This window comes from Elaeis guineensis, chromosome 3 (assembly GCF_000442705.2).
Source record: "Elaeis guineensis isolate ETL-2024a chromosome 3, EG11, whole genome shotgun sequence".
Classification (NCBI taxonomy): Eukaryota; Viridiplantae; Streptophyta; class Magnoliopsida; order Arecales; family Arecaceae; genus Elaeis; species Elaeis guineensis.
In genome coordinates, this window is record NC_025995.2 from 1,693,679 (window position 1) to 1,711,013 (window position 17,335).

A 17,335-nucleotide genomic window follows, 5' to 3' on the forward strand; every position below is an offset into this window, starting at 1 on the left:
GATATTAAAGAAGAGAAATTTTTTGCGCAGAACCGCAAACACCATCCGCGGTGATTGGCTCCAGAACGCACAGCCCCCGGTGCACAAAGAATTTCTCAATGTAAAATTGCTAAATGGACGTTGGTGGTAGAAGGGACAACCGGGCAAGCAAGGGTGGCATCCAAAAAGCATGCCAAGAGCACGGAGCACCCTACCTCCACTACCGACCAGCCACTTCATTTCTTCTTGTTTTTATTCGTCTCATTCCCCTCCCGAATCCTCTATCGGAACGATGCCAAGAGATTTCCCCCTACGCCACTCCCTCCACCCAAAATCCTCTTATAAACCAAAATCTTGTTTCATTCGCAGCGAACCGCACAAAACCCGCCATGCTCCGATTGGGATTCTGCTCCCTCCTCCCCTCCCCACCCCTCCACGCCGACGCCCTACGCCGGCGCCGCCTGGAGCCCGTCTTGCCTTCTCCGGAGCCCAGGAGATGCGCCGGCGGGAGGAGGGGTCGGCGGTCGGGGCTTGGGACGGTGGGAAGGAATCCGATGAGGGCGGTGCTGAGCGTGGAGAGGGACGGGAGGGGTGAGGAGCGGAAAGAGGACTATGATGCGATCGTGATCGGGTCCGGGATTGGAGGACTGGTGGCGGCGACGCAGCTGGCGGTGAAGGGGGCCAGGGTTCTGGTGCTGGAGAAGTACCTGATTCCGGGAGGGAGCTCCGGGTATTACGAGAGGGATGGCTTTACCTTCGATGTCGGCTCGTCGGTCATGTTTGGGTTTAGCGATAAGGTAACCCTTTCTAGCTTTTGGTCTCATCCATCCGGATTTTGCTTTGACGTTTTGGGTTGTCTTTCGTCTGGGAGTCAAAAGTCTCTTTTTATTTTTTATTTTTTGAATTGAATTATTGGCTGCCATTAGTAGTAAATGTAAAATGAGGAATTAGCTCACAGCTCTTGTTATAATATATATATGTATATATATTAAAAAATTTAGAAAATTTAGAATTTTGCACTCTCGTTGGTACTTTGCCATAGCTACCGCAGAATAACCATTCATTCAGTTCATGGATGCTGGAGAATCATCTATTCTTCGATAGACTGTAGCAGGTTGCTATCAGAGATTGCATAGTCTGGACACTTCCAGACACATCTACATGTTATGATCACTTCATTATGGCACCTGTTGAATGTGGCTGATACCAACGCATACTTACCTTTTTGCATGTAATAAGTATTAATGCTTGATATAACCCATATGGCACGGGCGGTAAAAGTTCTTTATACATGTTATAGACAGATGCTAAAGCAACTTTCACTCCTTGCTTGCAAAGTTGCACATATCAGTGTTATCACCTTTTGACTTATAAGTAATGCAATGTATTTTCCTGACAAGCAGAAAAGGCCAATCTGTTATTATTTTTAGAGAGGGAAACAAGGAAATTGAAACCATATGTTAATCTAAAAGCAACATCATTTGGTGAGTACTGTTCTTGCCTAAGGAAGCCATACTCTCAACATGGATCTGGGGGTCATTGTTTTAACACTGCATCACCTTCCTTGCAGTCATGTGTATTTTATTCTTAACTTTTTAAATAATTCATCGAAGATTGGATAATTTTGTCTCAAAACTTCCATCTATGTTGGGTTAGGTCTTCTCCTCATCATAGACCCTTCAATGCAAAATTGAGCACCTCTTGAATTGGAGCTTCATGAAATCCAAGTTGCACATGTCCGAACTATCTCAATCAATTTATGTTTGGTCCTTAATTGGTGCCACTTCCATACTTCTTTTAATATACTTTTTCTCTCTTTTGCTTATCGCCCAATAATTTGAACCATACAGCACTGTAAATTTGTAATCCTCATTGCTCTCCAAGGCATGCAACAATTATATCACACTCTAGAAGTACCTCCCAAGACATCTACCCAGCTCTACATTTATTAGCTATTTTACCTCCATCTTTCTCTTCCATTGTGTAATAGATCTGAGATATTAAACTTGATCAAATTATGATATTTCTTGTTCATAAATTGTAATTTTGGACTTAAGTATCATATTTATTTCCATTGAATTGCATGTCTTATACCTTTTTTTTTGGTCTCAGAGTTTTAACATCTTATCTTGTATGGTTTCCTCCTTAAGTTTATTGAGGAATCAAACTTTTCCCTACACTATCGGTTGAAAAAAAAAAAAAGGAAGTACACTACATCTTGATATTAGCAATTAGTTATTTGATAACTAGTTTAAATAGATACAGGGTTAGACAGGGCCATGTGAAATATTGGTAATAATTATGATATGTTTTTAAGAATAAATCATCACCAAAAGTAGAGCAAAGGTTCTCGTATAGGAAAACACATTCAATAGTTTGCTTAGATATGTAAAATGAGCAGAACACCTTTCTTGAATCTAACCTTCTGCAACATGAAGCAATAATGGCCTTTTGGAAACAAAAGAAGAAGATAGGCTTTTCTGGAAATATGAGTTGTCACCCAGGGGTAGGCCTTTTTAATGTAAAAGATGTAGAAGATCAATCCACTTATTTAGAGTGGCGGAAAAGAAAGAACCAAAAAATGAAAAGAAATCAGCTTACAGAAAGAAGGAAAACTGAAGCATTACTTACTCATATAAAATTATGCTTCTGGTGGTTTAACACAGTTTAATACATCACTGTACATATAGAAATTGGACAAACTCTTAAGGCTTAACCTATATCATCTTGGTTATTGGTTCCAGGCTTCTAAAATGCCTTAAAATTCCTCACATTGGTCATTCTGGAAATATATGAACCTCTGGTACAGATTTTGGGCCTAAATACAAAAGAAGACCAAAAAAAAGGACTTGAGTTCTAAATATTGCTCAGAGTAGCGTGTTACAAGAAGTGGCATCAACACTATTAGGATTTAGGAATATATTTTGTGGTATTGGTACCTTTGAGATATTCAGAGAATCGAGTTTTCTATGACTGACACTAATAGGAGCAGCATGTCAGCATCGGTAGCAGAGCCTTAATTTTGTTAGTTTTGACTGTGTTTTCGATTGCTTGACTTATGATTCAAAATGTACTAGCAAGCTTCTCTGATGAGCGTTCTGATAGTTCTATTCTGGATTTGAAATTCTGCTAGTATTTGGTTGCGTTTTTTCGACTTGCCATTTGATGCTTGATCTTCTTTCAGTTCACAACTGCATCATGCACTAAAATGAAATAAGTATGATGCCACACAATTAGTACACAGGTGTAAGAAAAGTGGACCTAAGTGGATGTGAGGAGAGGGAGAGAGGGAGGGAGTGGGGGGATACCCAATCCTTCAGCAAATCATTATTCAATTTAGATTGTCCTAAATCCTCTCTGTGTCATTGGAGATAAGGATTAGAATTTGGCCATCCTAAGGATCGTGACCCCTTCAAAGGTGTAAATTGTGATATTGATGCAAGAAAATCCCATGACAGAAGAGAGAAGATCTCTTTAAATGGAACTAAAATCATGACAAAAGTTCTAATTTTAGCCTTTAGCATTATGAGATCTACAGAAATTATGATTAGATGAGTAATTAGTTTGGACAACTTGTGGGTTCATGCCGCATAAATCCCCCAAGACATAGGGCTTATCCACTAGATTGGATAACTAGGGTAGAAGGGAGCAAAGAACTGCTGAGAAGGAAAATGGCTTTCCAGATCACAGAGAGAGAGAGAGAGAGAGAGAGAGAGAGAGAGAGAGAAGGTGACTTTAACTGGGATAAACTTGGATTTATTCGGGAATGAAGTAATGGCTGTGTAATGGCTTCTGTCAGCCGTTATACCAACAGTAGAAGGTGACGGAATGTCATTATTTGACTATCATTGTTCAACAGATAAATTACAAATACTTCCAGCTATCTTCGTACTTTGGGTTTATCTAACTTTGCAAGACAATATCTTCAGTCCGTTCTTCAAATATCTTGCCATTAGAAGAAGGAAACCTAGTTGTGGTCTTTTCTAATTGAATTTCATCTCTTTCCACTACCTATTGGCAATTCTCTAGATGAACAGCATAACTCCATAGAGGTTGATAAATTATATCTTTTACGAATTGTTGCAAAATAAAAATCACATCATATATAATTTTTTTGATCGTGATGGTCTACTGATTTTGACAGCATAAAACTAAGGGTGGAAAAAAGGAAAGCGAAGAATTTGATCACTGCCCAGAGACGAGCATTTTTTTGAGTAATATGGTTCCAAGGTCCATGAAAAGCCTTGGCTCCACTCCTGTATGCAAGTAAGCACCCATCCTGCTTCAAGGCCAAGTTTCTGGGGCAGGGGTGCATACTGGATGTGGATATGATGGTTAATGATGTCTTGATGTCCAGACAGGAATGCAGATTTTCTGGAATTTCTACATTGCTGAAGATTAGGTGCTAATGTACTTCTCATCACCACAAACGGGAAATGTCACAAGATTGTAGATTATTTTCATTATCTAAATTGTGAACCAAGTTTCTTGACTTGGTCAGTTCTATGATTGTTGAAGTACCCTTTCCAAACCTTTAGCTGGGGAAAAGGGCATCTTTCTCAAATAAGAGGATCAAAATCGAATTAGGAATAAATGTATAAATTATTTCAACCAAAGTTCACTTTCTCGGCACTGGCCCCATATCGGTACTATCCTATTACAGTATCAGTATGTGGTTCAATACGGTACAAGATGGTGTACTAGGCAGTTTGGCTTGGTGCAGCATTCCATGATTTCAACAACTTTCATCAATGGTATATGAAATATCAGGTGAGACAGATGCCAACACAGTGCCAATATTTGCTGTTATTTCATGTGCATAAAATGGAATACCAAAATCCACTTCATTACTTTTCTAGCTACTGACCTTTTATTACATCTATGGCTTGTCCATAAGAGACTGATGGTATTATTTTATATAGTGAATTATTTTTTAATTTTTAAATATTCTTTGTAGAGTCACAAGACAGATGTTTTGGCATAGGTCCCGCAATGCTACTTTTTAAAAGAAATTCTTTATGCTAATCAGTAGTTCCTTTTCTTCTGTATCATTATCGCCAGGGCAACCTAAACTTAATTACACAAGCATTGGCAGCAGTTGGGTGTAAGATGCAGGTGATACCTGACCCTACAACGGTTCACTTCCATTTACCAGGTGAACTCTCTGTTCGTGTGCACAGAGAGTACAGTGAGTTCATTAGTGAGCTTATTAGTAAGTTCCCTCATGAAAAGGAAGGGATCCTGAAATTTTACAGTGAATGTTGGAGGGTATGTTTTAACTATTTCATAGTGTGTTTTTCATGATATACTCTTTTTATTGATCTAGTAATAAATTCCTTGGTCACTTGCATTGTCAGATTTTTAATGCATTAAATTCATTGGAGCTAAAGTCACTTGAGGAGCCTATCTACCTTTCTGGACAATTTTTTAAGAAGCCTTTGGAGTGCTTAACTCTTGGTAATCATGATGTAACTTTAAATGAATTGAAAAAAAAAATGTGTTGATGGATTCATGGACTTTATGCATACACACTAAAAGACTTAGACATTTTTTAGAAAGAATCTGTCAATAGTACTTCTTTATATTAGATAAATGTATCTTATTATCTTCAGTTTGGTGAAGTACTTGACATTGAAAACAAAGACCTGCTATGTTGACTCTTTGTGACAATTCCTTTTGTTTTGCAGCTTATTATTTGCCTCAAAATGCTGGGGATATAGCTCGAAAGTTTATAAAAGATCCTCAATTGTTGTCCTTCATAGATGCTGAGGTAACAATTTTTTGTGAATTTATAATTTTTTCATGCTTCATTTCTGTATAGAATGACTTTTTTGTGTCAATTAGAATATTTTTTAAAGCTCTGCAATAAGCACTTCTTGCACTCAGGAGCCAAAATAATCTTTGGTGTCTCTGTAGTGTTTCATCGTGAGCACAGTTAATTCTCTGCATACTCCAATGATCAATGCAAGCATGGTAAGTTATACTCCCCATCAAAAAAAAGCCAGAGTAATTAAATTCTTAGGCTTTTTTCTTTATGTTCACTATTTTCTTTCCTTTGTCACAACAGGTTTTATGTGACAGACATTTTGGAGGGATAAATTACCCAGTTGGTGGTGTTGGGGGTATTGCAAAGGCTTTGGCAAATGGCCTTGTTGAAAGGGGCAGTAAAATACTTTACAAGGCATATGTGACTAGAATTATAATTGAACATGGAAGAGCTGTGAGTGCTTTCCTATACAGCTCAGAATCAGTACCTTTTGCCTATTAGTAGTTTCATAGAACTTGAAAGGTGCTTTATTTTTCTCCCGTTATTATGTGCCCATTTTGGTTTCACAGGTTGGGGTGAGACTTTCAGACGGAAGGGAGTTCTTTGCCAAAACAGTGATATCAAATGCTACTAGATGGGACACATTTGGTATGTAATTGATCCAAATGGCAATGACATCTGAGAAGCTTTTGTTGGTTATTTAGTATATATTTTGCCATGTTTTTCCACCATGCCACAACTCCAATTTAGATCTCCACCCTTTGCTATGTTCTCAATGGTTCACCAATTTATATACTTCCATTCTCATAACTACCGTATGTGGCATCCTCCCTTATTATTTTTCTATATCATAACCCATCCTTCAAAAGGTCACAGATGGAAATATGGGAGTACCACATTTCGCCATATCAACAAAATAAATCTTTCCTACAGGTCAAGTATCATTTTCTATTCAGAAGTAGATCAAGGAACTTGGAATTTTTCATCCTCAGAGTTTTTGGGAGATTACTATATGATTTCCTTTCCTTTTTTTTTTTTTTTTTGTGCGTGCGTCACCAATAAACTGAGGTGTTCTGTGTGATGATGAGCTCTGAGACTAGGAGATGAACCCAAAGCATAATCTCCAATAGGCGATGGCAGACCATCACCAATAGTGCCTCTTGATTTTCCATTTCTAGACCTTAAATTATCTTTCCTAGAGAGGGAAGGCCATGTGTTTAAGGAATTAAATGACCAAGGCAAATTCTGGGGATTTCCTCCTCTCAGTAGATCTTCAGATGCAGACATCTTTGGAGATCAATCAGGATAAGGAAAAAAAAAAGAGCATGCGCATCTGCTAACGTGATTGACCACATCATATTGTTGCATGTTTCACCATTTCCTTTCCCATGGTAAAGCAAAACCGAACCTCAAAGATCTCAACTTCCAATGATGTGCTTTCCCTCTCCGCAAGGGGGAAGCCATCCTATCTGGGTAAGACAATCAAATATATCTTCCCCTCTGGATTGTTTTCCCTTAGTCTGCAACAGGATTCACTTATCTAGCAAAATGATGATTACATCTCTTTGTCACCATTCTAAACCCTTTTCTCTATTAACTTTGTAGGGCCCCATCACATTCACTTAGTGAAACAGCTCGAGCCTCCACTTCTTTATTCCCATTACAAGAAAGTATAGTTGGTTGTTCTTTAACTTGTGATCTAAACTCACAGAAATTTAGATAAGGAGAGCTACCAAATTGCTTATTTGACAAGTCCCAACATGATGAGTGTGAATGCCCTTAAGTTACAAAATTGTTCTCATATGAAATATAAGGAATCTTAATAATCAGATTTAAAATATGTTTTCTAGTATACCAATCCCTAGAGGTAAACCATTTTCCTAGTTATCTTGGTATCAGCTACTCCCAACCAATTTCGACTGGGATAGGTAGGATGCCCCAGCCTCGCGAAGGGATTGGTGTCCACACCAATCTTAGGTACCATTTTCCAATTGTAACGGTATGATATTGATGATTCACACCCGATTCACCTGTATTTAAATCCTTGGCTTATACCTACTTTCCTGTTTAAACCTACAACAAACTATTCTAAACAACTTTTTTTTGTTCAAGCCTATTTAGAACTCGGCAAACTTTTTTTTCCAAGTTTGAGGGCTCAAAAAGCTATAGTTCTATATGGGCCATAGGTTAGAATTAATTATACGACATAATACATATACCTTATATGAGCATTCTAGAGTAAGGTAGTGTGTGTATACACCTACAATATCTTGTTAGTTTTCAAACATAAGTATGCCTCTTATAGCTTTTTATCATAGATTTTGAGCTTGTTTCTGTAATCAATGTGTTTTTGTAGTGATATATTAATTATTTTTAAGACAAATTACTTAAAACTATGCAATGGGCCAATGATTCTCATTTGTTTAATATTTTAAATCATGTCTATGCCACTAATATATCTATGCTATGTTTCAGCATGATCCACAAAGATGCATATGGTGCCAGCCCTAATTAGTCAAGGCACATTATGAGATACTTCAATCTATAGATTTGAATAGCTGTCAATTGTCTTTATTTGGCATAAATGAACAAAACTATAGAGTATGAACTGTAATTACTGTAGGGTTGATGATGGTACACTTTGAAATATGGAACTGTCGTATGCATGGTCTCAAAACTTGTTGGGACATCCCACGGACGCTGGACGGGGTGGTGTCCTGAGTTTTAGGACAGAAGCTTCTCACCATTGTCTTAGCATGCCGATCGGAATGCCTTGAGACATCCCTTATCCCAAGTTTCGGGATGGGGCAGGTGGCAGTGGATCCTATTCGATGGGCAAACCAAAACAGTCCCATCCCATGGAATTTAGAACTTTGGTTGTATGCTTGTCACATGCCACAGAAATCTGATTGAAATCTTATAAGATCATCATGCCAATAGCTTTGGCTATTTGGCATCCTGACCTGATAATTGAATTGAAGGTAGACTCCAAGTGCATCAAATGTGTGTAAAGCAAACAAGGATTTTGGAACAAGGCAAAACTAGGAAGGATAAAATCAGAATGACCTCCAAGTAAGACTAGGAGTTACAAGGTAAGAACTTAAGACTGTTTGAGATTCTCTTCTTTTTTGAGAAATTAACTATTTGAGATAAATTATTGAGGGCAAATAAAACCAAATCCTGCGCCAGCAGTTTTAGATGTTAATGGATATCTGAAATCCAAGAATATTTGGATGGCAGTGGTAGAGGGAGATGTTTCATTTTTGCAATGAGAAATATGATATGGCTTACCATGGATTTAATATGACTTAAAGTGGATTTAATGGCTGAGCTAGATCTCTTACCAACACTAGGTGATAAAATAAGGCTAGAAGATTTTAAGGTTTACAGGTTTACCAATCTTAAATTCATGTCAGAAGTATCAGAAACCTGTAATTAAAGATTGGTATCGCTATTATCATTTGCTATTAATTACTTCACTTAATATGTATGAGTCTACATCTAGTTTGCTATAGGTGTTATTGTGAATTTCCAGTGGTTGCTTTTCTTAATTTATCTGTCTATAATTTTATTTTCTTCCATTGATCGTTCACTTGTATTTTGCATATTTCTATGTTGTCAGTTCTGTGAAAATTGCTCTAATATATGTTCTGTGTTAGCGTAATGCTTTCCTTCACTCACCTAGTAGGTTCCTCATCAATTTCTGTTGTCCAAAAATCACAGGAAAACTTGTGAAAGTGGAAGATCTTCCAGAAGAAGAGAAAAATTTTCAAAGAATTTATGTTAAGGCACCATCTTTTCTTTCCATTCACATGGGAGTCAAAGACACAGTTGTACCCCGTAATACAGATTGCCACCATTTCATTCTCGAGGTATTTAGTAGCTTCCCAGTGCTTGGCTGATCTTATGTAAGTGAGAAAACTAATGGTGAAATAGGACAGGCACATGCTCATCCTTTTAGTCATTGCTATATCTGCAGGATGACTGGGCTAACTTAGAGAAGCCCTATGGAAGCATTTTTGTGAGTATCCCAACGGTTCTTGATTCATCTTTGGCTTCAGAAAGACATCATATTCTTCACATTTTCACAACATCTTGCATAGAGGATTGGAAGGTAAAGCTGTCTGCTAAAACTGCATCGATTCCATTCCTGATATCTGACATTTTGAAGATGGAAAAATAAGTATGCTGGGTTTAGTTTTTGAATTTGTTTTGTTGATCGATAATTGATCTTATTATGTTTGTTACTAGGGCCTTTCTCGCAAAGACTATGAAGAGAAGAAGGAGCTTGTAGCTAATAAAATTATTAGCAGGCTTGAGAATAAACTCTTTCCAGGTCTCAAAAGCTCTATAGTGCTTAAAGAGGTATGCTTCCTAGTAAAGCTGGATAATGTGAAATGATAGCCTTCATCATATATATTGCTATTTGTTTCAAGCTAAAGTTTTTAGCTTGCTTGCAAGTTGACATTGTGTCCATCATATGAACTGTTGTCGTGAGATGGATGACATTTTATTTCTTTAGTAAGTCGGTCATTGAAGTTTCTCGAAATAGGATTTTCATTTTTTTTTTTAACTTTTGTTCCTAAATATTTATTTTAGATTTTTGACCCAGCCACAATTTTTGAGAATAATGCTACTTCCGGTATAATGTTAAATATGCAAAGCAATTGGGGAGCAACATTGTTCTTTTGCATGTTAACTAGATTTTTTTTCCTTGTTTATGCCCTCTTGAGTTGTAAATTATCTTTTAAGGACATGATGACCTCATAAATTTTGGCTAGGAGTACTCGCATGCATTTACTCATCTTGTTCATGTATATAATTCATATATTTTAAGCACAGATTTGATAAATTATGAACTATTATTGTTAGACATGGGGATCAACAAAAGCTTGCTATTCATGTATGCTTCTAGGCATGATGTCAGTGTGGTAATCAGTCACCATGCTTGTCACACAAACTAGATGTTCCTGGTTCAAACCTAGGCTATTCATGTATATTTCTATGAACATACGATGTGGTTTTGAGTGCTTGAGATCATTTTCATTTGTCATAATATCCTTGATGATGACAGGTGGGTACACCCAAAACTCACAGGAGATTTCTTGCTCGGGATAACGGTACCTATGGACCAATTCCACGTGGCATACCAAAGGGTTTATTGGGAATGCCTTTTAATACAACAGTAAGTGATTTCAAGAACCGCTGGTTGACCAAATCACTTTGTCATCTAAAATAGTGGAACAAGCCTTGATGCTTACAAAGATTGAGGGATGACTTTTATTTCTTAGAAGAAACACCGTAGACTAGTTGTTGATAGAATGCTTCTTTCACTGATTAGTGATGGTGGAACTTGCAGGCTATAGCTGGTCTCTACTGTGTTGGGGATAGCTGTTTTCCTGGACAAGGTGTTATAGCTGTTGCCTTTTCAGGAATCATGTGTTCTCATAGAGTTGCTGCAGATATCGGTAAGCAGATTTTTGTGCACCTTCTATGATAAAAACATAGAACCTTGTGAATATAACATGGAGAAGTGGAAGAATGTCCCCTTTCTAAATCATGTGCATGAGAACTTTGGATTGCCTGAAGCAAAAGAAAAAAACAATTTTGTCCAAAAGTTCGACTACATGTTTTGATTCTTCTCATTTTCAGTGGTAAAATTTCACCTGCACCTGTCAGAAAATAGTAGCATTTCACTAGTCCAGTTGGAGAGACAGTTTTAACTGTTTTCCTTCACATGTTGATTACATCTTGATTATTGGATAAGGTTCCTTTTATGCTCTCTTTAGAAGTAGTTTGACCTTTGAAGGATGCTGGATCCAGTTCTCTATATGCTAAACTTGGTCCCTTCAATTCGGTTCATATTTTTCTCATTTATCGTTTTCCTGAGATATTACAAAAATGTTGTGTTATTGGAAATTATTTTCTCATTCTAGGGCTCGAAAAAAGGTCTCCAGTATTGGATGCTGCTCTTCTTCGGCTGCTTGGGTGGTTGAGGAAAATGGCGTAAGAAAAGTATTCAACATCACTCGTGGCTTGATATATTTTCTTGTGTGATTGAACCCTACTTGCTTCTGATAGCACACAAGTTCTATTCTTTAAGCTTATGGGAGGTGGTTAAAGCACCCATCATCATTCATTCTATGTGCAAATCTAACAGATATAGGTTGACAGCTAAAGCAATTATATGATCAGATCATATGAGAGCTCGGTCGACCAATTTTGTCATGGAGTCATAGAGCTGATAGGTCAATGGCACCTATTATTCATCTATGAAGTTGAAGGAGGTAGTCTTGCAGCTTGGGGATTTAATCCTTCAAAGCTCTTGGGAATTGTTGGCTTCATCTTTCCAGCATGATCTCACATATGTAATTACTAATTCAGTATTTTAATCAAGAAGTTAGTTATTATTCTTCAAAATTAATGTGGAAATGTACTCATTTATATAAAAAAGAATCCTCACAGTTGTTCTGTAACGGAAACAGAAAGAACATTGTTTCTTCAGTTGTAAAGAGTTAGACTGTCCTTTATGCCTATATGCACCTGACAATTTGTGATGCCAATTTTAATTTATGGTAATTAATTTGTATATTGTGTACCAATTTCTGTTATTTCTGGGTCAAAACCTCAGAATCTTTCTCTGCTTTTCATACTGTTTTTCTTCACTGGCTTCCATTATTATAGGCTACCTTGTGTTGTAGTTGCACGAACTTTGCTTCTTAGCGCATACTCTGAACTTTAGCGTCTTGATGTCTTGGATTTTATGATGGTTGCATTTATTTGCCTTTGTTCCCGTCTGCTTCCAACGGTTATTGTTGTTTCATGGTAATCTGCTACTCAGTCTCTAATAAGATCAATGCAGATTACCATAAAAAGGTTCAGCAAAGAAGACGTCCATACGTGTCTAAAGATGAAGCATAGATGTCAAAGCATAAATATCAAAACCTAAACTGGTACTCCTGACTTTGAAAGTATAGCACTCAGGCGACATGATATCTATTTTCAAGCTCTCAAAGTTGGATAATCTAACATTCTAATAACGGTTTCCGAGCATCCTCTTGAAACTTAAGCAACCTCCTGTTGCTAGGCTGCCGAGTGGAGATGGTGGTGGTCGGTCGTTTATTTTAAAGCAATAGGAGCCAACGGTCGTGTTTGGTTGGAGCCCTTTCAAACGGTTCTTTGAATTTTCAAATGGATTTTTAGAAAAATTCATATAAATTTATTTAAAAATTTAAAATTCAAATCCTAATATCTAATTGATCGGAGTGAATAAAGTCTTAAGAAAAATGATAATGCTTTATGCTTTGAAGTCATCGTCATTTTAAGCTTTCCATTTTTCCTCCCCTTTTTCTCCAATATATGAATCTACCTCAGAAATCAATGCTTTACAGGTCATTTAAGCCTAGGATGCGGATGGAGTCATGGATGCATAAATTATTGCCATATCAGTTTGGGAATCTAAAAGCACCACCAGAGCTTGCATGCTGATTGCAATTAATTGTGGGGTGTAAATATGTAATCATGTCGGTCCCTCTTATCAATCATCTGCCGTACAGCAGAAAGCTGGATTCCTAGCTTTGTTTTTTAGGGTCATTTTCTTCGGACTTGCGCCACAGTAAAAGAGCTAAAACAGTTCCTCACCTACTAGAAGCACGTCGCATGCAGTACACTACTGATCCACCTCCAACTTGCATCCTTCCAGTTCTTTCATACAAGTATCTTCCCGCCCGGTTTTGTGGACGCTGTGCATCCACTCCAGTTGGTCCCGGCCCTCACAAGCCACCTGCTCATAAATCGGCCCCACTCTATATTCTTTTGTAACTTCACCAAACCAGAAACAGCAACTAGAAACAAAGAGATGGTGTACGGCGAGAGAGAGAGAGAGAGAGAGAGAGAACCCTTGAGATGGCTTTGGCCCTTGGGTTTGATGGGTAATATGTAGAGACACGGAGAGCGCCGTAGCACCATCCAAACTCGTCTACTGGGCCCTTATGATAATGTTGCAGGATGCGCATTCGAAGGACACCATGCAACGTGACAGACCGATGCTATTGCGAGCGTGGCACGTGGAGATTGGGTTGGGAAATCCCCAAGTCTTCTTGTGTATCTATTTTTGATCCAACAGCAATATTGACATAGGCCGACAAGTTGAGTTCGGTACGTCTCTGACTTGCCAAGCAGAGATTTCAACCATGTGCCAGGTGGTGAGGGAAAAATATTCGTTGCAAGCAATGGAGGTATCATATCAAATCTATAACAAATCAATGAAAATTTTTATATTTTATCAATTATCGTATATTTCATCGATTTTTATAGATAATATCTCATATTATCCTCATATATTTTATCTATTTCTAGCAGTTGATTGATTTGTTACAACAGTAATGTAATATCACTATTGCAACCAAAATTTATGCAATGGCGGGCGTTGATAGATTCCCAATTCCATGCATGAACTGCGGAGAGGCCACAACCCAATTTCTGTGATTAGCTCTTGTTGGTGGACTTTGTAGGATATTCGATAGGCTCAATTCTCATGGCACGTGGATTGTATGATATAACGATTCCCAAGCAGACGTGCACCGCATTTCTCTGCGCTTGTCTGCATGGGCTCCTCCCAAGTCAAGATTGAAGAATGTGCACGGCATAAAAATTGCATTTCATATAAAATTAATGCTTAATCGATTGGACTAAATAAGATCGGCTAATCTAAACATAACTTATATATATATATATACACACACACATACACATACATACATATATACATACATACAATGATGGAATCAGAAAATTTTCAAAAGAGTGTCCCTTTGATAAGCATTTATTTTCTAAAATATTAAAAATAATGAAGTATACAAGATAATAATATATTTTTATAATTAAATAAAATTTATTAATAAAATAAAATTTATTCAAAGCAATCGTCTTACAATTACATCAAAACAAGTATTAACGTAATATACATTCACATAATTCTCCTCTACGAGTTCTCATGTTTTGAAAACGATACATAATAGTCATCCATGATATTTTCAAATACATATTTTTTTATGTATGTCACTAGACAATCATTCAGAAATTGATCACACATTCAATTTCGTAATCTGTTTTTGACATAATTCTTTACCAAAAAAGCTCTTTCCACACTAGCAATTACAATTGATAAAATTAAAGCAAGCTTCAAAAGCATATATACCAAAAGATAAACAAAATACTTTCTTATCTCCACTAACTTTTTTGAAAGATCTCCAATCCCCTGAAGATCGACAAATGCTTCATGTGATTGCACATAAAAATGTAGTTTTTAGGTTGATGCTTAGGTGCTCTAATATCAATACTAAAAAATTCATTAGGATAAAATTCTGCCATCTTCATCAATTTTCTGAAATCAAAAGCTCTGGATGAATTTTTGGGACTTAGGCATGCCACGCAATAAAGTAACTCGGTGTTTACCATTAAAGTGATTATTTAGCTTATAAAGTTGTATATCTATCACCGCATAAAATACATCTATATGGTAGTGATGTATGTTAGTAACATGTGGAGCTTTACGTTTTGATCTTCCTTTTTGAATATAAACACCATCTATATCAGGAATATTAAGATCATGATGATAATAAAACTTGTAAACTTTCTCCAAGAGAATATCCCATTCATCATCTCTCATCTTCTACAATCTTTGCTTAGATACATTTACAAGTTCTATTGCATTGATAATATTTGGATCTTCTCTTTGCAAAGCCTTTGATAACTCATCTATTATCCCCAAAATATCAAATATTAAATATAAAATAAAAGTAAAATCAAATGAGCATAATGATTTCATAAGAGAACATGATTCTTTTTGATGCATTAAATTATAAGAATCAAGAAAAATATACTCAAGAATATCAATCACATCTGGAAACAACTCAATCAAGCTCAAAAGTGATTTATAATAGGATCCCCATCATGTATCACCTGCTCTTCTAAGAGAAAGTTCTTGATTCAACCCCTTTTCAGTTTCAATTTCATTATTGTTTATTGCCTCTGCAATTCTCATAGTATACCTCTCGTGAAGTACATCTTTCCTTTTACAAGAAGCTCTAATCACATTAGTTATATGAGAGATCCAGTCAAAAAATTAAATAACATCAATATATTTCTTTGCGGTAGCCACAATTATCAGTTGAAGCTGATGAGCAAAACAATGCATATAATATGCTGATTCATTGTCTCTCAATATCAGAGATTTAATACCATTGAATTTACTTTGTATATTACTGGCTCCATCATAACTCCATCTTTGTATTCTAGATACACTTAATCCATGCTCCAAGAGTACAGAATCAATTGGTGCTTTTAAGGACGTAACACAAGTATTAGCAGCATGTACAACGCCAATAAAATATTCGTCGATAATTCTCATTTTATCAATATAACGTATCACAACTGTCATTTGTTCTTTTCCAGATATATCACTAGATTCATCAACCAATATCCCAAATAAATTATCTTCAAGATCATCAATGATCAAATTAATTGTTTCTTTTGCAGCTGCATTTGCTAGGTCTTTTTGGATACTAGAGGCTACTATTTGTTGATTACCCGGGGTATTTTTCAATACAACAGCACCTATATCCATATTCAATTTGGTAGCAAGTTTCACAAGTTCAAAAAAATTTTCTATATTATTTGAATGTTTTGATTTATTATCATCACGAAAAAGCATTCCTTAATGTAACAAAAATCTTACATATACAGTTGAAACATAGAATCTCAACTGATATTCATTCTTAACTTGTTCTGATTATTTATGGATAGCCACTTGGATGGATTGCTGCTCTTTCATTAAATTTTCATATTTTTTAACGACTTGATTATGAGAATTGTTATATGAACCAATATGAAGATCTAACCTATCTTTTTTATTCCAATATGAAAATCCGTTCAAAACAAAAACATCTGCCCCACCTTTTTTTCCTTCAAGTTTAAATAAGTAGTAACATAAACAAAAAGCTGTATCTTTTTTAATACTATATTCCCACCAATTTGAATATTGATCAAACCAATCTGAATTAAATCTATGCAATTTTTCTCTAATTAATTTTTTGGAAAAGCATGATTTCGAGGTTGACAAGGATCTTTTTATAGGTATCTCCTTTTAATTTCATCTTGCTTATTAGAATGATAATTAGAAATTCTTTTTCTCTCCACTGGATCAGTAGGAAGATTTTCAAAATCAATTTCAATTTCATCGAAATATATTTGAGGACTAGGATTAGAACCACTTCCACTTGCTCCATCTTGACATTGAGATGAGCTTTGTGATAATGAGGTTTTTTTTTGAAGTATCTCTCTGTAATTTAACTGTTCAAATAATTAACTATTTAATTAAATATCAATTAATTAATCAACAAACCACAAAATCAAATTTTTTATAAAAAATTTTATATAATCATATTAAAATTCTAGCAAACAAATAAATAAATATTAGATAATATTAATATGATCGAGAGAGTATTTGATTCTGATTGATATAAAATAATAGAATAATCTGCTTATCGGACTACAACGAATACACAAGAGAGCGAGAGAGGTTGGAGG

At 36.2% G+C, this 17,335-nt stretch overlaps 1 protein-coding gene across 2 annotated transcripts; it reads left to right on the forward strand.

The window, feature by feature from the left end:
* Nucleotides 1–12,348, forward strand: LOC105042411 (prolycopene isomerase 1, chloroplastic). 2 transcript variants are annotated; one of them, XM_010919604.4, is made up of 13 exons: nucleotides 3–776; nucleotides 5,041–5,247; nucleotides 5,337–5,436; nucleotides 5,667–5,749; nucleotides 5,896–5,952; nucleotides 6,047–6,199; nucleotides 6,316–6,394; nucleotides 9,470–9,618; nucleotides 9,726–9,860; nucleotides 9,998–10,111; nucleotides 10,821–10,931; nucleotides 11,106–11,214; nucleotides 11,683–12,348. In XM_010919604.4, exons 1-13 carry the CDS (start codon nucleotides 114–116, stop codon nucleotides 11,754–11,756), a joined length of 2,034 nt encoding a protein of 677 aa, XP_010917906.1. In that variant the 5' UTR covers nucleotides 3–113; the 3' UTR covers nucleotides 11,757–12,348. The 2 variants fall into 2 exon arrangements, with proteins under 2 accessions (XP_010917907.1, XP_010917906.1); XM_010919605.4 differs by lacking the exon at nucleotides 5,337–5,436 and having other exon boundaries at nucleotides 1–776; nucleotides 5,041–5,134.
* Nucleotides 12,349–17,335: the final 4,987 nt, after the last annotated feature.

Coding starts and splice junctions, on each gene's coding strand:
- LOC105042411 (XM_010919604.4), top strand. CDS start 114: ATGGACGTTGGTGGTAGAAGGGACAACCGGGCAAGCAAGGGTGGCATC. Junction 5,953..6,046: donor CAATGATCAATGCAAGCATG/GTAAGTTATACT, acceptor TTGTCACAACAG/GTTTTATGTGACAGACATTT. Junction 6,395..9,469: donor TACTAGATGGGACACATTTG/GTATGTAATTGA, acceptor CAAAAATCACAG/GAAAACTTGTGAAAGTGGAA.